Raw genomic sequence first — 18661 nt, 5'->3', positions numbered from 1 at the left:
GGACCATTTGAAGTATCCTCTTAGTCAGTTGTACAGTCAACGTCCTATATTTCAGACTCCCTAGAGGTTGCGAAGGTGTCCGAAACATCGGGTAGTCCGAAAACATGAATGCGTGTCTTTTAATGCCCGTATGGGCACAAATCACCGCAGGCACGCCCGAAAAAAACTCTGAAGGCCTGCCAGTACACTTATTAGGCATATAGGTGCTCGTGCTGTGACAGGATATGGCTGGTGCACGCTTCAATAAATAAGAAATACATACTGGGTCCCGTGATACGTGCCCCTTCCCACATTTAAGTTTCACCGCAATACTTGGCGTATGCTTCACCGCGTAACTTTGTTGTATTGACGCGAAGCTTACTTTGGAAAGCTGCATACTGCAACACGTTGTGCTTTCCGTGCTTCGAAGACATTGACGAGGATTACAGAGCTTAGTCGGCGTCATCGCTAACGGCGGCGAACTTCGAAGTAGCTAAGCCTACAGTTGCCGCGGTGGTGGCTACGGATGCCAGCGGATTTACATGCGAGAATGCCAGTTCGAGACAGTGAGATAATCAAAATGGCGGCGATGGTGGCTTTGATTAATGCCGTCTCTGATCTGCGGTCACAGCAAAAAGTCTGCAAAAACAGACGGAAGGGTTCTTGCGTCCGAAATATCATACGTCCTGATACATTGAATCTAAGGATACGCGTGGGGCTGTGAAGCTGCCCGAATTATCGGACATGTCCTAAATATCGGGCGGTCGGAAAATCATTCGTTGACTGTACACTGGCAGCTCCTCCAGCCGAAGACACGGCGTCAGAGACGATTCGTCACGATTCCTCTCTGTTATTTCAGCCAGCATTAGCGCGATTTTCGTTCTCTTTCAACAAAATGAGATAATTTTCCCTGATAGAAGCATAAATTTTCTGAGTTTTCCCTGAGTATTTCCAGACTATTCAAAATCCCTGAGAATTGCCGGTCTTCCCAGTTTTCCCTATAAACCGTAATGACTTGGTAAGCAGCGTGATAAGCATAAGTGTCAAGATCCTTTCTTGCTGGTAAAATACCATATCAGTGATATCTAACAACACCGCCTTGAGGAACCAGCTATGTTGTTGCTTACCTTGAAAAAGGCATTGTCACTGGCACACTCGAGTCTCAATGCCTCGGACTTTGGTTTGTTCATGCAATATGCACTGTACAGTTTATGAAAAGTTTCTTTCTGCAAAGAACAAAGTGTCACATCGGTTCACGTTGCCCTACCCGGGGAAAGTTGAAAGCGCTCGACAGTTAGCAAACAAAGCTGCAGCGATGGCTTACCCTTTGAACGAAACAGGTTCCAACTAACTCAGGAGTACTTCGGCAGTTTTGAAGGTCCTGTAGGAAGACGCTAAACGGCGAAAGAAAGCAGGGAGAAAAAAACTCGTTAAGAAATTACTGCCGCACTTTCATTAGGTAAAAAACAAAACTAATATTTCACAAACAAGAAATGTTGAATAGTTCATTTCAGTTTAGTGTCAAGATGTGCAGAGGCTCACATATACGTGAAAGCCGACTGAATCCTACTTCGCAACACAATTCAAATTAAATCGCCTCACATCTGTCTGTTCTGGGGTAATGAGCAAAAACGAAATATGCTCCACTTTAATGTAACTTTATTTGAATATGGTTAATGCGCTCACTGGCTGCTTAAGTGATATATTAATATGTTATATTGCCCGTACTAAGCAGTCACGTTAATGAGACTGGAGGGAGAGAAAATGTGGTAGTCAGACATAATCCCTTTTTAGCATCAAGCCTTGCCTACAATCCAAATAATATGAAGCCAAAGAGCTGGCATCGCTGAGTATTCATTGCACTCATTTAAAATTTAAAAAGAAAACGCTTTATCAGTCATGATAAGCAACTGTTATTTTTTCTGAAATACTAATTTGATAGGGCACCCAGATGTTATGTACTTTTGTTAAAGTCTTTTATTATCGGTGATCGACGAGAATGTTAGAAGACTTAGAAGCAGGAACGGAAGTTCGCGCTAACTTTTAATTTTGTTCCAAGTATATTTTGAGAAACAGTTTAAGGTGTCCTGCACTCCAGCATCACCTGCCAGTCTCCAATCTTTTATTTTACTTCCTTCAGTAATTAAAGACTAACAAGGATGTGTACTGGAAATCGAAGGCCACATTATGAAGCAACTTCAGGCTCTCGAAACAAACAAGAATTGATTTTTTTATGTGCCAGAGCTTTACAAGGAACACGTTGGAGGCCATCTTGCACCATATCTAACTTAATTTTGATGAACAAACAAGCCTACTAGGGTGGGGGTGCTCTTGCACACTGTACCGATTTGCTTGGGCGAAAATCGGCATCATGCGCAGGAAAAAAAAAAAAAAGAGTGAGTAGGAACTACTGGAGGATGATTGCAAAAGTTAAGCGAGGGCTTCCCGGTAGGATCTGCTTGAGATAAGCTGCCCAGGCACTGGTTGGATTTGTGCCATCGGCGTCGCCGTCGAGCTACGTATAATATTTAAGTATATATTTGCTACGTGTTTATTCATCGCCTCATATGCAAGATAGATATCACAATATTGAACCGCAAAAGTTGCTCATCGGGTCTTACGTTCTTTACTGAATTATTCTTCAGAATTTCTGAGCATTGCAATCACGCTAAAAAATAAAGCCACACTATATTTAATTCACACAACACGCCTTTTATCTTAAGTATTCTCAGGCTAATAAAAAAGGGACAAACAAATATTAGTGCTCATAATCTCGCGCCGCTTTTTACGGACAGCGCAGTGGCGCATGTGCGACGCGATTACAGGCGCACAAGCGCACAATTCTGGCGCACCAGCGTATTCGTAGAACACCTTCCGAGGAGTTAAAGCACAACGCAACACCCTGCTATCGCTGTCAGTGCATCACCCTTCGGGAGAAGCGTAAGAACGTTCTTTTTCACAGCGAAGCTGTGTAGGGATAGGGCATTTTCGTCGTCCGCGAACAACCCGCGAACTATCTCGTTGGCGCCTCTTGGCGTAACCGTGCGAACGCGCCCGTGCCACTGCTCCCGCGTTCGTCATCGTCGTCTCCTTCCACAGTGGCTCCGTTGCCGTTTATTGAGCCAATCATTGGAAAGAGGAAACCATTGTCGTCGTCGTCGTCATCATCATCATAAACAACAACTATCGTCATCAGCAATGGCTCGAGCGTTGTCTTCTTCCACAGCTTGCGCCCCTCGGCGCAACCGCTCGAACGCGCTCGCGAGCCTGTATGTTCGCGCGTTCGTCGTCGTCTTCCACGGCTGGCTCCATTGCCGCTCATCAATCCAGCGTAGGATTTCATTTCTCTTCTGTCGTCGTAATGAGGTGGCCGCGTTAATTTTTTTGTTTTCTTTTTTGTTTTTTGTTTTATTACTCACGGTGGTATGAATCATTGCTCAAGTGGGTATGAGCCATTTATTGTCTTGCGTGACGGACGCGTTTAATAACATGGGGGTACGAGAATGTGTGTGCATACCTATGGTCACGATGACCGGCGATCAGGACAATAACATGTTCGTGCGTTTGTTGAAAATTCTGTGCCACCTCTGCGTCATGTGCTAAACAACTTCGCTGGTCATACACCTTCACAGAGTGAAATTGCTCATGATTTTTTTTTGGTACTGCGTTAACATCAGAGTGTTTTACGACAGCGCGCCGTGTTCGACAGACTAACGCTGCGTGCAATGTATGCGGAAAGCTAGTTCTGCGTTCTCTTTCGCCGCGCGAAACGGTCTGCAGGTTACCATGATATGACGCCGACGCCTCTAGCGTGGATGGAGTGTCCGCATAGTTGCTATCGTAACGAAAGAGAGAGAGAGGGAAAGAAAGCATACATCGTTCGCCTCAATACTTACTCGTTGTGGAACTGGTAGAGGGCCTCCATGTTCCCAAACAGTATATCAGCTTTCCCGTACAGGGAGTGAGGCACGAGGTGTTTCATCTCTGGGTTCGTCATTTCCTTCTTGTACCCCTGGAAGGGAGAGAGTTGTACGGGCCATTCAATAAAATTAAATGGGCGCTGCAACATGTTTTAATGAAGACTATAACCTCAGTATTAACCGGAGCCAACTCTCATATCCTCTGCCGAAAGAATTCTTTTCGAGCACTTCGTATCAGAACTGTGGCGTGAGGCGAAAATTTGGTCGTCGTGGCCTCAGAAACCTTCGGTATATATTTTTTTTATGTCAGGGTAGTTAAAGACTTCTGTAATAAACGGCACAGGCATTCTTGATAATATGATCTAGCGGTTACATAAAGGAGAAAGGAGCGATTTAAATTATTGGGGTGGGAGGCTCTGCCGCGATCAGAGTATCTGTTTTGATCTTCCGACGGCGGATTTAGTCATCAGCTCACGGTTTTCTCACGTGGTCTCCCTCGCGTGTACTGCTTAAGCACTGCGCTGCTCGTAATTTGGCCAATCTAATGAGAGTTGAGTCGTTCAAGATGGCACGACCGATAATTTGTCTTGGCATACTGAGCCCAGTAAATGATCAGGCGGATATGAATACTGATGACTAGTTTTGCGATTATAGTATGGAACATGACGATGCTTTAAGGTCCGCTGACGGGCACATACCAGATTTTGGCATATAGTAACCTGTTTCAGAGGAGGAGGAGGAGGAGGAGGAGGAACTTTATTATTGCAGAAACCGTTGCGCGGTCTATTCCTGGGTGGTTCCCTCTGACAGGGCTCCACTGGCGATCGCGGCTCGCCGGGCCTGGTCGAGGTTCGCCAGTTGGCTTCCCAGGTCCAGTTCAGAAAGTCTCGCCTCCCAAGACCACGTAGTGAGCGTGTGTGTTGTGAGTCGTGGCGAAATTACGTCGGTACATTCGTGTGTTATGTGCGCGAGTGTCGCTGTGTGGTTGCTACACCAGGGACATGTCCAGGACGTATAACTGTCTGGTGAGATTACGTGTAGACGAGACAAGTGTGGGTATGTGTTAGTTTGCAGGCGGTGCCAGTCCCTTGCCTGGAGTTTATTGAGAGCTTTGTGTGGGGGAGCGTACTGCGTTCTTCCGAGACGTTGGTCCTGTAGTATTTGTTGACCTGTCGTTAATAACTCGTGGGTCGCTCGTCGGTGTGTCGGGGGCTGAAGAACGGTGTGGTCTGCCGATCGGCTAGTGAGACCTCGAGCTGCGCAGTCCGCCTCTTCGTTGCCCCGCAGGCCTTCGTGTCCGGGGCACCAGACGATACCGTGGGTCCATTCTAGTGAGCGACCCAGGATTCGAATGGCTTGTATAGGGAGTGTTCCATTCATGCATAAGCGACACGCCGCTTGCGAGTCCGTAAGGACGCAGGCGGACCTTCCCTTGCTCTCGGCGTCGCGAAGTGCGAGAGCGATCGCTGCTGCTTCTGCTGCTGCGCTGCATGTGGCGTGGATGGAGGCAGAGGCTACCAGGTTCCCCTGATTGACAACGGCGAGTGTGCATTTGGGCCCGCAACGTGGCGACGAGGGATACGGGCTAGCGTCCGTGTAGTATGTATCTGGGTCTCTGAAGCAGCGTTTGTGCAACATGCGGGCATGCGCTGCTCTTCTCTCTTGATTGTGGGTGGGGTGCATGTTCTTGAGGATAGGGTCTACTACAATGTTCTCTCTAATGTGGTTAGGCAAGAGTTGTGTTTCCTCTTTGCAGTACTGAGGTGTCAGCGGGTACCCTAGCCATTGAAGAAGGTGTTTTCCCTGTTGAGTCTTGTTGAGGCGCTCCCTCTGCGCTATGAGCGTGGCGCGTGCTAGCTCCTCAAAGGTGTTGTATACGCCTAGCGCTAGTAATTTCTTTGTGCTTGTTCTTGACGGTAGCTGTAAGGCCGTTTTGTACGCCATTCTTATGAGAGTGTCCATGCGCTCTGTCTCGCTTGTGCGCTTGACTTGATACGGGAGAGCGTACGTGACACGGCTGATGACGAGGGCTTGTAGCAGTCTTAAGATATCGTCCTCTATGAAACAAGCTTTGCTGCGCGCTACTCTGGCGATGAGTGATGCGGTACTTCTTATTACGTGATTTAATTTCTCTGAGGCTACCTTTATGCCGTTGTTCTCCTGGACGTGCATACCTAGTAAGCGTGCGGTCGGGACGCGCTTTATAGGTTTCCCGGCAATCTCGAGATGTATTGGCGGGGCTCGATGTTCCTTAGTTTGCTTGGGTCGGACTTGAAGGTACTCCGACTTGTGTGAGGCACACCTCATTCCTGCTGTTGTTAGGTATGACTCGATGTGTCTGATAGCTGTGAGTAATGTGTTTTCTCTGTCGCCGTATGAACCCTTGGTTGCCCATAGGGTGATATCGTCGGCATAGAAGGGACATCCGTGTTTTGGGATGTTTTCCAGTTGTAAAGCAAGTTTACTAAGTCCGATGTTGAAGAGGGAAGGAGATATAATTGATCCTTGCGGAGTACCCTTCTGCGGTAGATCATATATGTCTGATTGTAGGCCTGCTATGCCGATGCACGCTTTGCGGTGGCTGAGAAAAGCCACGGTATAATGGTATACTCGCTCTCCGCATCCTATGGCAGCGAAGCCATCTAGGATGGTTTCATGTGCTATATTATCAAATGCTTTTTCCACGTCGAGGGCTTGGAGTATGTTGTTATCGCTGCTCGGTTGTGGGTTGAGGACCTCTTCCTTGAGCAGTAGGAAGGCATCCTGTGCTGACATGCCTTTCCGAAATCCGTACATGCAATAGGGGTGTAGTCCATGTTCTTCCATGTGTTCTATTCAAGTGTGTACAATTCGTTCAAGAAGCTTGCCCAGGCAAGACGTGAGCGAGATCGGTTGTAATTGATTGAGCCTGCACGGTTTTCCCGGTTTGGTATAAGAACTATGTGAGCTGTAGTCCATTCTTCGGGTAATGTCCCGCCCGGTGTCCATATTTCTTCGTTCAGCTGCTTTGTAAGGGCTCGCAGGGTTTCATCACTTAGGTTTCTCAAGATGGCGTTGGTGATCCCGTCGGGACCCGGTGCCGTGTTTTTCTTGAAGCTCTGTGCTGCCGCGTATACCTCCGCATATGTGATGGGTGTATCAAGTATCTCTTTCGGAGGTCCCGGATATTTAGGGTATGGTTTCGGATGCCCGGTCCGGATTCCCGTGTATGTTTGCTGTAGTTCCTGTAAGAGTTCATCCTGGGTTCCCGGATATTCGCCAACGAGTTTTTGTAGGGTTGTGTTTGTTTCTGTTTTCGTATTTGAAGGATCGATGATGCTGCGGAGTAAGTTCCACGTCTTTTTGGTGCTTAGCGTGCCCTTAAGCGAATTGCAGAACGTGCGCCAATTGTGCTTGTGAACCTTCAGGGCATAATTGCTGGCCTGTTTAGTGACGTTTGATATCTTAAGTCTAAGTTTGCGATATAGCTTCTGTTTGCGCCATCTTTTTGTGAGGCCTTTGCATGCTTCCCATAAGTGTATTAGATGGTTGTCGATTGGCCGGCGTGCCGGTATCGGTTTGGTACACTTTAGTGTTGGCGTCATATAGTTCTTTGATGCGTTGGGCCCACTCCTTGATCGTGGTTAAGCTGCCTTGATGTTCCGGGAAGGGCGGACTTGTATCCAAATGGAGCTGTTGCCTCTCCCTAAACTTAGGCCAATTTGTAATTTTGGCCTTCCCTATAGGGGTCAGCGTAGTTTGGCCGAGGCGCTGGTGATTTCGATAATGTAGTGATCACTACCCAGCGAGTCGTCTAGGACCCTCCAGCTTGTTCCCACGGTATCGTTGGTGATGGTGAGATCAGGGGTCGTGTCCCTGCTGGCGCTGTTTCCTATTCGAGTAGGCGTACCTGGTACAGTAATTAGTGTGTATTCGTGGCGCTCTATGGCTTCTAGGAGCTTGGTGCTCTTGGTGTCTGCTTTCGAGTAGCCCCACGTGTTGTGCTTTGCATTGAAATCTCCCGTTATAATTAGGTCGGTACGATGGTTCTTTCCCCTGCAGATCTCGCAGACTTGGAGCGTCGGTCTAAATGGATTGCAACGCAGTTCACCTCCGTACTAGTACACAAATCGTGGTAGATGGGGACCAATAAAGGTCAGCGCTGCACTTTGAATGGCACCGATCATCCTGGCTGTAAGGATTTCCATGCCTTGTGTTCTCACTCCGAGGTGGGCCATGAGGGTTTCGGTGGTTGTGTGCAACGGTATTAGATGTACCACTCCTCTGAGGGTGCCTTCTCCTTGGGCGGTGTATGCGCGCACTGCGTGACTTCTGCCGCTAAGTGTTAAGGTGTGCATGTATCTTGCTTTTTCGGCGACCTCTTCGTAAAACACGCTGTGGGGCTAGTTGGTGCATAGTTTTCAATAGAATATGCGCCAAAATTGACGGCACACAAGAAGAAATACAGACAGGACAAGGCGCCTTAATTGTCCTGTCTGTATTTCTTCTTGTGTGCCGTCAATTTTGGCGCTTATTCTATTGAAAGACCTCTTCGTACTGGGTCGATAGGATGGCTATGTTGGATCCCGAGTTGATTCTCAGTATGAATTTGTCATCTGTGAACTCGTTGTGGCACGCGTCAATGATCGCTCGTGCAAGTGTATGAGTGAGCACGTTTCTTAATGGTAGACCTTGATTTGGACGAATGATTATTTTGTAGACATTTTTCGGAAGCGGTGGAGGTCTAGCGACTCTCCGCGTTGTTGATGTCTTAATGGTAGTTGCAGGGTCTTGTGGCTTTACACTATCGCGTCGCCTCTCCAAGGCTTCTTGCTGGCGTTGCTTTTGTGCTCGTACTAATTGCCAATTGAGATTTCTCTCACGGTGTTATGGTACAGAGTTTCTTGGCTCACCGGTGCGGTAGTCTGGTCCATGCGTTCTTCTTCGTGTCCTCCGGAAGTTGTATGGAGGGGGTCAACGATCGTAGTCGCTTCATTCACCATGGTTAGGCCAAGTGCCGTCGCGGGAATCCTCGTCGGCGAAGCGAGCGGCTCCCGCCGCCGGTTAGGGTTAGCGGCTCACCCGTGGTGACGAAACGTACAAGACTCCTCCTGGGGCCGTCGGTGGTCAGATTTCCACGGTGGTGGCGTCGATGCGGTCCTTATAACGTTAGGAAGCTGGTGAAAGTGTTTCGGGGCGTTTTCTGTTGAAAACACCATCAAAAACTCACGAAATTACAGAGCCCGACGCGAGCCAGTGTTGACACTGTGGTCTTCTTCTATCACCTGTTTCAGTATTTCATCTTGCAGTAGTCGATTTTCCATTACAGCGGATTTTTTCTGTTGTGGAACATTACCCGCAATTCCACCAGCGATTGGGTGAGAACATAATGTGTGACTTCAGAGTGTCCCATATTTTTCTACAAATCAATTGTATATGTTTCAGGTTCAATGTTGTTAAGAAAGGATATAAGTATATCATAACAATAATCATCATAACAACAGGAAACAGAAAAAAAATTGAAGAATTCAGAACTGCGTGTAAACAAGTGTTTTACGTTCTGTAGCAGTGTTAATTCAAACCAGCATTGTTAGAGATGCGAAGCCAACAATGTTTCGCTAGCAGGCACTCTACAAACGATGACAAATGTTTTAATACTTCGCGCTGTTAACCGTCAACAGCGGACAAAAATCGAGAAGGCTTCGACACTATGGCAAGCAGACTTGCCGTACTAATCCCGCGCGTTGCTATGATAGGGAGAGCGAAATGTGAGAGTAGTAGTAGTAGTAGTAGTAGTAGTAGTAGTAGTAGTAGTAGTAGTAGTAGTAGTAGTATTAGTAGTAGTAGTAGTAGTAGTAGTAGTAGTAGTAGTATTAGTAGTAGTAGTATAAACATTATGTTAGGGGTTCTGGGTGGTGGATGCACGGGTCCCTCAGTCCAGAGCTCCACTGGTCTCTGCGGTTCGCTGGACTTGATCGAGAAGAGCTCTCTGGCTCTAGATCTTCGCTAGCAAGCCAAACCTGCCACTGCCTGTTACTCGGCATTTGCGCCGCAAGAGGCGAATTGGAATTTGGAGGCCATAGTTTACACGTTCACGTGACGCGGGCAAGAGTTGGCCACCCCCCGAATCAAGTACAAGTGTCCCCATAGAGTGCAGGGTGTATCTTACTAAGTATGAGGAGGTGTGCATATGTGCTTGTTTGTATGCGGCGCCAGTCCATGGGCTGTTCACCCGTGAGGTCGGGATGTGGGCGACTGTATTTTTGTCTCTCTTTGGTTTACGAGGATGTCGTGCGGGTGGATCGGGGGTTCCTCGAAAGGCGCGACCACTGTTCTGATGCTTATTTTTCGAGCATTTCGGTACGCCCTCTCGTTCTCCTCGAGTGCGCCGCTCACCACATTCTCGTGTGGTGCCATTCTAGGGTGGTGCCTAGCATTCTGTCATTTTGTGTGGTATGGTACCAGTCATGAATGAACGGCGTGTTACCAGGGAGTCCGTCATGACCAATGCAGGTTGTGCTTTTGCCTCTGCGCTTCGAATGGCTAGTGCTATGGCTGCTGCATTCGCCGTGCTGGTCGAAGGGGCCAGAACGGAGGCGGTCATCGCTATGGACCGATTGAGGGCCACCACTGTGAATTTGTCTGTTGCCACTCTACACGCGTCCGTGTAGTATATCTCTGCATTTCTTCCATATTTGTTTTGTAAAGCCTTTGACAGCGCTTTTCTTCTGCTTTGGTGGTGTTCAGTGCCCATATTATTTGGGATTGGCGAAACTAAAATTTTCTCTCTTGTTTGTCTGGGTAGCAAAACTGTCTCTTCCCCGCCGTACTGCCCTCTCAGGGATTATCCGAACTTTTGCGGCAGGCTCCTTCCATGTTCTGTTGAGTTGACTTTCTATTTGTGCCACGACCACCGCCATGGCGTGTTATTCATACGTGTTGTAAATACCAAGAGCCTGTCTCGGTGCACGTATTCTTTGGGAGCCCCAGGGCAGCCTTATACGCTGCCCTGATGATGGAGTTCACTTTGGTGAACGGTGACGTGATGTGATGAGAAATAACAGTCTCTAAATAAAAAAAAAAGAATTATACCAATTTGTTCGTTCCTTCGCATTCTGGGAGTTTCTCGAGCGATTAATTTTCGTTTGCATGCTCAGGCTCCTGTATAACTTCCAGCAGAAAGGCAGCAATATCGCTGTAAGTGAGAAATCATGGAACGGCGTCTTTACACATGCATTATCAAAAGCTGCAAAGGTTTGACATTGATACACACGGATACATATTTACGACAATTTCTCACGGCGTCCGCGCTACGTACTTTTTTCCACTTATAATACGTAATTGACTGACACGTTCAAATGTATTAGCTTGTTTTTTTTTTCTTGTCTCTGGATCCAGACAGTCTCACATCTACTTTGCTCACCTAATGTAGACTATGTAATGCAGAAACCGTTAAAGATAACCAACCACTTGCTTGATAAAGACCAATAAACTGTTTTTCGCTTGGAGGCAATATTTAGGCTTGGCATCATATTTCTGTTCGGTTATACCCCTTAGATTTTCGCAAGAAACAGTCCCATTGACTATAGCAGATCAGCAGGAAAGACAACGCGCGCAAGATGCGATACCTGAATAATGCTGTACAGCTCATGAACGTAGGTCTTCTCGGTTTCAATCAACTCCGTCATGACGTGCCTGCAAAGAAGAAGCGGAACATTGTTTAGTGTTTGGTGCCTCAAATTAAAATAAATAACAATAATTAAGTACTGAATTTGTTATCGAATTTTCGACATCAAAGGGAAAGAACCTGCACTTTAGAACAATTTGGTGCGGCTAAACCGAAGAGAAAAACGATGATCCATGGAAGTTTACATCTTAGGAGTGCTACAACCTATAAGCAGTCCACCGTAACCTGTACGTAAACGAATGAAAATTGCAAATGCGTTAGTACTCGTAAAAGTAATAAACACGCTGCAATTATCGAAATTCGGCGAAATTCTTTTTTTTTCTTCCGGTTATGGCCAAGTGAGGGAGCGTGAATCTCCACCATATTTATCGCGATTAATAGACATCTAATGTAATAGTTAAGCACGCGCACTCCTCGTTATAACCGCACTATACAGCTTGTTTCACGTAACATGAGCCGAACATTTAAAAAATATGTAAATGCCATGTAGCTGGACCGAACCAAGGTAATGTCGTTTGCCGTCGCTTGATGATACTCAGATTATCTTTTTTACATTCCGCCTAATTGGATAACTGGTCTTAATTAATCAACTTCTCAATTATTATAATTAGATGAAAAATGTCGATGAGAAAACTGTAGAGATACATGAGAAACTCCTGACGCAGCTTTCCGTTGCTCAATACGTGCTACATAAAAGTTTTTCTGAGCTCGAAGGAAGCCTGCGAACGCATGCGAAAATGCCGCGCGACTGGCCGCTGGAGGCACTTTGCGCGAATTCGCGGGCTTCTTTTGCGGTTTAATAAATGCCATAGAAGTATAGCCAGCCTGAAACAATGCAAATGGCTTCAGGCAAAAGATATGAGAAACGTGCAAGAATTTTTCTCGCGAAGCCCATTTAGTTATAGCAAAATACCAACGTGAACGCGCATGCAGGAACCCTTTGATTAAGCAGAGCTAATCTGCAGTTTGGCTTGTGACATGAAAACCCACTCGTGCGAACAAGTTAACATTGTAGCATTGTTCAGATGAACGTCCTTCGCCATTGGTGTCGATAGCAGAAACGCTTAGGCATAATTTTTTTTTAAGTTTTAAAATTGTTACTTCTAAAGCTTTCTGCACGACAAAATCTATTCAGGCTTGCGCGAAACATGCCTCGCTAGGAACAGATCCGCGAGACCTGAAAGCTCCAATGGACGATACCCGTGTATAGTGTCATACATCTGCCACGAACAATCTCTGAAATATCACATGACATTGAAAGAATGCAACTACCCATATAAAATAGCTTTCTTAAGATATTTGTGTGCAGCATTGAAAGATATACTGCTGCAGCTGCTCGTTCTAGAAGATGATTCGTATTCTTGCGCCTCGCAGCGGGAAGTAAAAAAGAAATGGGCTTAGGGGAAAGAAAGAAAAAGAAACTACGCTTGCAACGTCTCTCTATATATGCAGTTACTCTGATGGCAAGCGAAAAACTACACACATTTTGAGAAATATCGTAGCGCTTAATTTGGTACTAATGCCGCTCCGCACTATACCTACCCAACACGGCAGTAACGTAACCAATTCTGCGTATGTGTACACAGAACTGGATTACGTTGAAATAGGTGGTATCGGGGTTTTCTTTTTTTTTTTTTTTTGCGCTGTGTTGTGTGCAGCAACTATGTGTTGTTACAAATAATATACTGGTTGATATGGCATACTGTATTAATTTAAAGAGGAAACGTGGAAAAAGTTATCAGGAAAGAAGCATGCCAGCTTGGCTCTTTGGAGAAAAGCAATTTAATACAGGCAGTTCATAGCGAATAAATATGAGGATTTAGATAGAAGAATGAGCATAGCAAAGACGCAATAAATGGCACCTCAACAAAGATAATCTGAGGGGCCGCCAAATGAAGTCGGTTGTTGGGCACTAAGAGCAGAGACACGCATGTTCTCTTGAGAAAAAGAGAGAAAGAAGAAAGACAAGTTATGACCGCCCGAAACTTTCGATATCAGGTTAGATTGTCGGATTGGTTGAACAGTAGAAGTTTTGCCACAAACGAAAGTAATTGACTTTCGATATTAGAGCAAAGGAACGATTTAAAAAAAATGACGGGGCTGTACTTGCAAGAATCACGGTATGATATTTAGGCACGTCATAGCGGGGGTTCTCCGGAATATTTTTGACCCCCCGGAGTTCTTTAACACGCGCCTACATCTAAGCACACGAGCGTTATACGATTTCCGCCTCCACCGAAATGGGGCAGCCGTGGCCGCGTGCCGAACCCGCGACCTCGTGCTCAGCAGCGCAACGACATAGCAGCTAAACCACTGCGACGCGTAAGGGAAATATTCAGGAATCGTCAAAGATCGGGAAAACAATGAAACCACGAAGAAAGAGTCTTGGCATTGGAGGGAACCAGATGTTTGCAAGCAGAGCTAACCATAGTAATGACATTGACAATTCTAATGATAGCTGCAGATCCCCGCTTGTCCAGTGTGTTTCCTTCTTCGTCCGTTGTCGTTTGCGCGGTTACACTATGCATACAGATAGCTGGAGCTCAGGCATTCTATACTGTGCTGCACAATACTCGAAACAGGAAGCAGGAACTAGGCGCAGTCGCCGAGAAGATATGGAAATACCAAGTGTAACTATGGGAGTTAACATGACTTCGCAATGTAGGTCTAGAAAAAAGGAGGAAAGAGAAGGAGTAATAATGGTGGGGGCACTCGGATAGCGAAATTTTCGACAAAAAGAAATAGAGCACGAATATTCGAAAAAGAAAGTAATGACCTTCGATCCATTATTGAATTGAATACGGAATATTCTCATATTGCTTAAGAAAATGGAAAGATTGCACGGAAGTCCGTTTGTCAAAAAAGAAATAGAAGCCTTACTTATGGTCACTTGATGCACGTGTAATGCCGCTCAGATCGGGACGTTTGTTCAACAGAGATGCTTGCGAATGAGGAGCGATTGAGAGGTGATCGTATCTGGCGTACTTTCGCAACGACAGTAATGAACTCGAAAACAGCACGCTACTAGATGCACGCAGTGGGCCGAGTTCGTTCAATGAGCAGAGTGTAATACTAGAGCACCACTTTTGCTGAGTGGATGGAAATACGGTGAGATCACCCAAACAATAAAGTTCCTTAATTAAGAAAACGAATTCGTATGCTACCTAAGGACAAGGCATGGAATGGATTGAAGTTTCATAGAAGAAGTTGGATACTACATTCGAATGCTCAGCAATTGTTTTTTTCTAAGCAACGGAGGCTCCCTTACAGCAGAATCATTTGAAACAGCCACCCCACTGCCTATGTCTTTTCCCTGGTAGACTGCGATAAGTGTTGTTATTCCGCATATTTGAACAGTGACAAATATTTGACTGCTCTGAATAGCGAATTTCTGAATACAATAGCAACAAATATTCGATTCGTATTCCACTTTTCTTAAATTCGCACACCCCTAAATAAAATAGGACTTATTAAAAGACGGCGGGTACATAGCACATGAAACGTACACTTAGCACGCAACGTCTCATGACTTGAAGCGTACAAGACCCTTGGAATAATACTCAAGTAACAGTAATCGAGAAAAAAGACGACATTAGAGATCTGAATAATAAGATTATTGGAAGTGTAAGTAGTGGACAAAATATTCGCTAAGGCTTTTTTTCAAATAGGAACAGAGAAACACTACATTTTTATGCCACCGAGATAATAGACTGGATTTGAAAATGAATATTTAACGCTGCATAACATCCACGTCATTACCTAGGCAATACAGCAGTCCTCGGAATATAAAGAAGCTGTCTATATATTACTGCGCACTCGAGTAGAGGAAGCGTCGGGAAGTAGGTTAGGAAATGGCTAGACGTTCAACAGACACCAGTGTCCTTCACAAAAAAAAGCACCGAAGAAATGTCGTTTCCGAAGGCTGTCAGGGCACGAAGCAGAGCCTATCCATTGAAATTAACTGGATGCTAGCGAAAAGTATTCAGGAGGTCGTAATTCCGAAAAATTATTTTCGTTCAATTCTGTTCTCATATACGTCCTGCCGAGTGGGCGATGCCGGCGATAGCGACGGCGTGGCTTCGTGAGAGTCAATGTCGAACCGCAAAAAGAATGAGAAGAATACTTATAAAACCAGTCGAAACGTTGGGACAGCAAAGAAAGCGTTTCCAGGAACGTCGCTTTGTTTTTTAACGATTAAGGTAACCTTCAACGGCCCGCATGGTACTAATTAAATCATAGTTCGTGATTTGCAATGCCGCTTCTCCAATCTGAAGAAGTACGTTCATCTGGGCCAAGTAGTCACAGGGGAACCGCACCTTGAGAAAGAAATACCAAAGAAAAAATGGGCTAGAGTGCACGTGACGTACGTTATAAAGTCATTAACGACAGACTACCGATATCCTTGAGAGGAAATGCACATAATGCATTCTGTCAATACTACACAATGGGGACGGAACTTGGAGGATAAATAAAAAAGCCTGAGAAGATAAAGACCACGCAAATGGCGATGGAAAAGAAAATGATAGGCGTAGCAATAGGAGACGGGGCGACTTTAACATGGACTAGAAAGAAAATACGTATTAGTGGTACCCTACTATAGGCTAATAGCAATGATGAAATCTTGGCAGGTCATGTGATGCGCAGTGCCGATAGCAATTAGAGAAAGGAAAACAGCCTAGGGGGGCAGGGAATTGAATGGTGTCATCAGATGGTGTCATCAGATTAGGAAAATTGGAAGTATTGGATGGAAGTTACAAGGCAGTAGTAAGTGGAAATCTTTGGGAGTGGCCTTCGTTCTACTGTGATTTGGAATTTTTTTTTTATTTGGGGTTTTACGTGCCAAAACCACTTTCTGATTATGAGGCACGCCGTAGTGGAGGACTCCGTAAATTTTGACCACCTGGGGTTCTTTAACGTGCACCTAAATCTAAGCACACGGGTGTTTTCGCATTTCGCCCCCATCGAAATGCGGCCGCCGTGGCCGGGATTCGATCCCGCGACCTCGTGCTCAGCAGCCCAACACCATAGCCACTGAGCAACCCCGGCGGGTGTGATTTGGAATAGGTTGACGACAAAGATGAACGTCCCAAAGCAACACATGTACTACGAGCAGAATACAGCGCTGTGGATTAGTTTTCAACCACCTGTAATTCTTTAATGGAAACGTAAAGCATGTTAAGAAGTATTTTTTGCGTGCGAATTGTATGCAAGAAAGTCGCAGTTTCGCCCGAAGTGCTAAGCATTGATTACGATAGCAAATTAGTGGACAACTAGCTATACGAAGCAAGGATAGTAGTTTTATCGGCCGCATAAACTTGCAAAGATATATCAACTAAATTACCAAGCACGGTACCACGTGCACAAAAGCAAACATGAACACATCTCGCTCGATGACCGTGGAAACCCAACTGCCAAAATGCTGGAGCGAGGAAGCGCGGCAGCCGCAGCGAGCGAATTGAACTGCGTGCTGCGTCTCGCATAAACGCGATGAAAGCCGCGAAAACACAGCGCGCGTCCGGACTCTGTCGCCGTCGCAGATGTCTTTCAAGAGACAGCGGCCCGGCCGGGCCGCACGGAGTCGAACGCACCCCGATTCCCTACCCTCCCCCCCGGATCGTTCCATGCGACGGAAGACGGCGCGCTTCCTCCCCGCTTTCCTTGCTTCCCGCGAGCGCCGGCTCCCTCTCAAACGCTTTCGCTTGCATATATAACACACGGCGCGCGGCGACGAGTTTATCGCCCTTGGACTTTACACGAAACATCACGGCCACGGCGATGGCGACGTAAAAAAATGCGCCTGGACTGTCCATATAATTGCTATCGCAATAGTATGCCAAACATCTCGGAGCAGACAATATCCGTTAGGCTTCGCGTAATGCTTGAGCGATTTCCTGTATCATAAATAAAATTTGCTTTGCTTCGCAGCAGCGTCCTGCTTCGTATGTACACAGCGTAACTCGAGATTTATATGTTAGCACTGTTTCCCCGGGGTTTACTGCTTTCCGAAATAAACACGTATGACATCGTAATACTTCGATTTCGCACAGCCGGTTCGCAGGTTTCAGGAAGTTTGAGTTGTTTGTATTCTATATAAAGCAATATGTCTAAAGCTGTAGTACGCCTACTCGCAAAGTTTCTCGTGATAGCTGAAAGTAATTTGTGGATATCGCAGTAGAGACGCGTCTTTCAAAAGACACATCTTCCGAGGTATGTACGATAGTTAAGGTTTGTGAAGCTGGCTTCCCCGCAATTGGCTTACATAATATCAAACCTAGGACGAGGTTATTGTAAAATCAGATGTGCACCTGGTGTGCACCTATCGCCGCGGTCATTCGTGATATAACAGCACAACCTTGCTTTCTCATCGCCGACTACAGAATTATTAGCAAAACTCTGTTCTGCTACTAAAGAAAAACTAATGAAAGAAAAACTAAGCATCATGAACAAGTTAAGCCCGAAAAGCAAAATTCAAGTCATACCAGCAAAACCAAACATACTGTACTTGAGGTAGGATACATCTTAGCTTGCTCTTGTCGGCGTACGATACAGGCCTTTGGAAGTAAAAGTGGACTATGCTTTTAAATTAATCTATTAACTACAATGTTTTACTTCTCCTGCTCGTGTCTTAACTGCCGTGTGCCAACTGCTGAGTCGGTGCACTGTAAACGGAATCATAGAAAATGCGAAAATAGTTAGGCTGCTCGCCACAAAGTCCGGAATTGACCAAGCTAACAAGAAAGTTATTCTGCGTCGTAAAGAACGTTTTTGGGAACTCTGGTGGTACAAGAACATTGACAAGTAAGTCTCCTGGTCCTGTAGACTTTAACCTCCTTTGCCTTGATCGAACGGTATCTGCGTTCACCTCGTTCTGAATAAAGAATAGTACAGAAACAAGAATTCAGCTTCCATGCAACTTTGCAACTATAAAATCATAGAAATAACCAAAATGTATATGTATTTTACTGGAGGTGATATGCCCACTACCATATTCTCAAACTGAGTACGGTTTTCAAGGAGGTTTCCATAGTGGCACCCCGTAGCCGGAATAAACTGGATTCCTGCTACGAGGTGTCACTATGGAAGCCTCCTTCATTTC

At 45.8% G+C, this 18661-nt stretch overlaps 1 protein-coding gene across 2 annotated transcripts in view; it reads right to left on the bottom strand.

The window, feature by feature from the left end:
* The window catches only part of LOC142572452 (guanine nucleotide exchange factor DBS-like), a 131526-nt gene that overhangs the window by 25721 nt on the left and 87144 nt on the right, over positions 1 to 18661 (bottom strand). For both annotated transcript variants that reach the window (XM_075681579.1, XM_075681578.1), the window contains exons 12-15: positions 11507 to 11573; positions 3876 to 3991; positions 1304 to 1373; positions 1107 to 1205 (exon numbers count right to left, since the gene is read on the bottom strand). In XM_075681579.1, the coding sequence (XP_075537694.1) occupies positions 1107 to 1205; positions 1304 to 1373; positions 3876 to 3991; positions 11507 to 11573 (352 nt within the window). The remainder of the gene's footprint in view (positions 1 to 1106; positions 1206 to 1303; positions 1374 to 3875; positions 3992 to 11506; positions 11574 to 18661) is intronic.

The sequence above is a fragment of the Dermacentor variabilis genome, chromosome 2 (assembly GCF_050947875.1).
Source record: "Dermacentor variabilis isolate Ectoservices chromosome 2, ASM5094787v1, whole genome shotgun sequence".
NCBI lineage: Eukaryota > Metazoa > Arthropoda > Arachnida > Ixodida > Ixodidae > Dermacentor > Dermacentor variabilis.
This window is presented reverse-complemented; position numbering and strand designations above follow the sequence as displayed.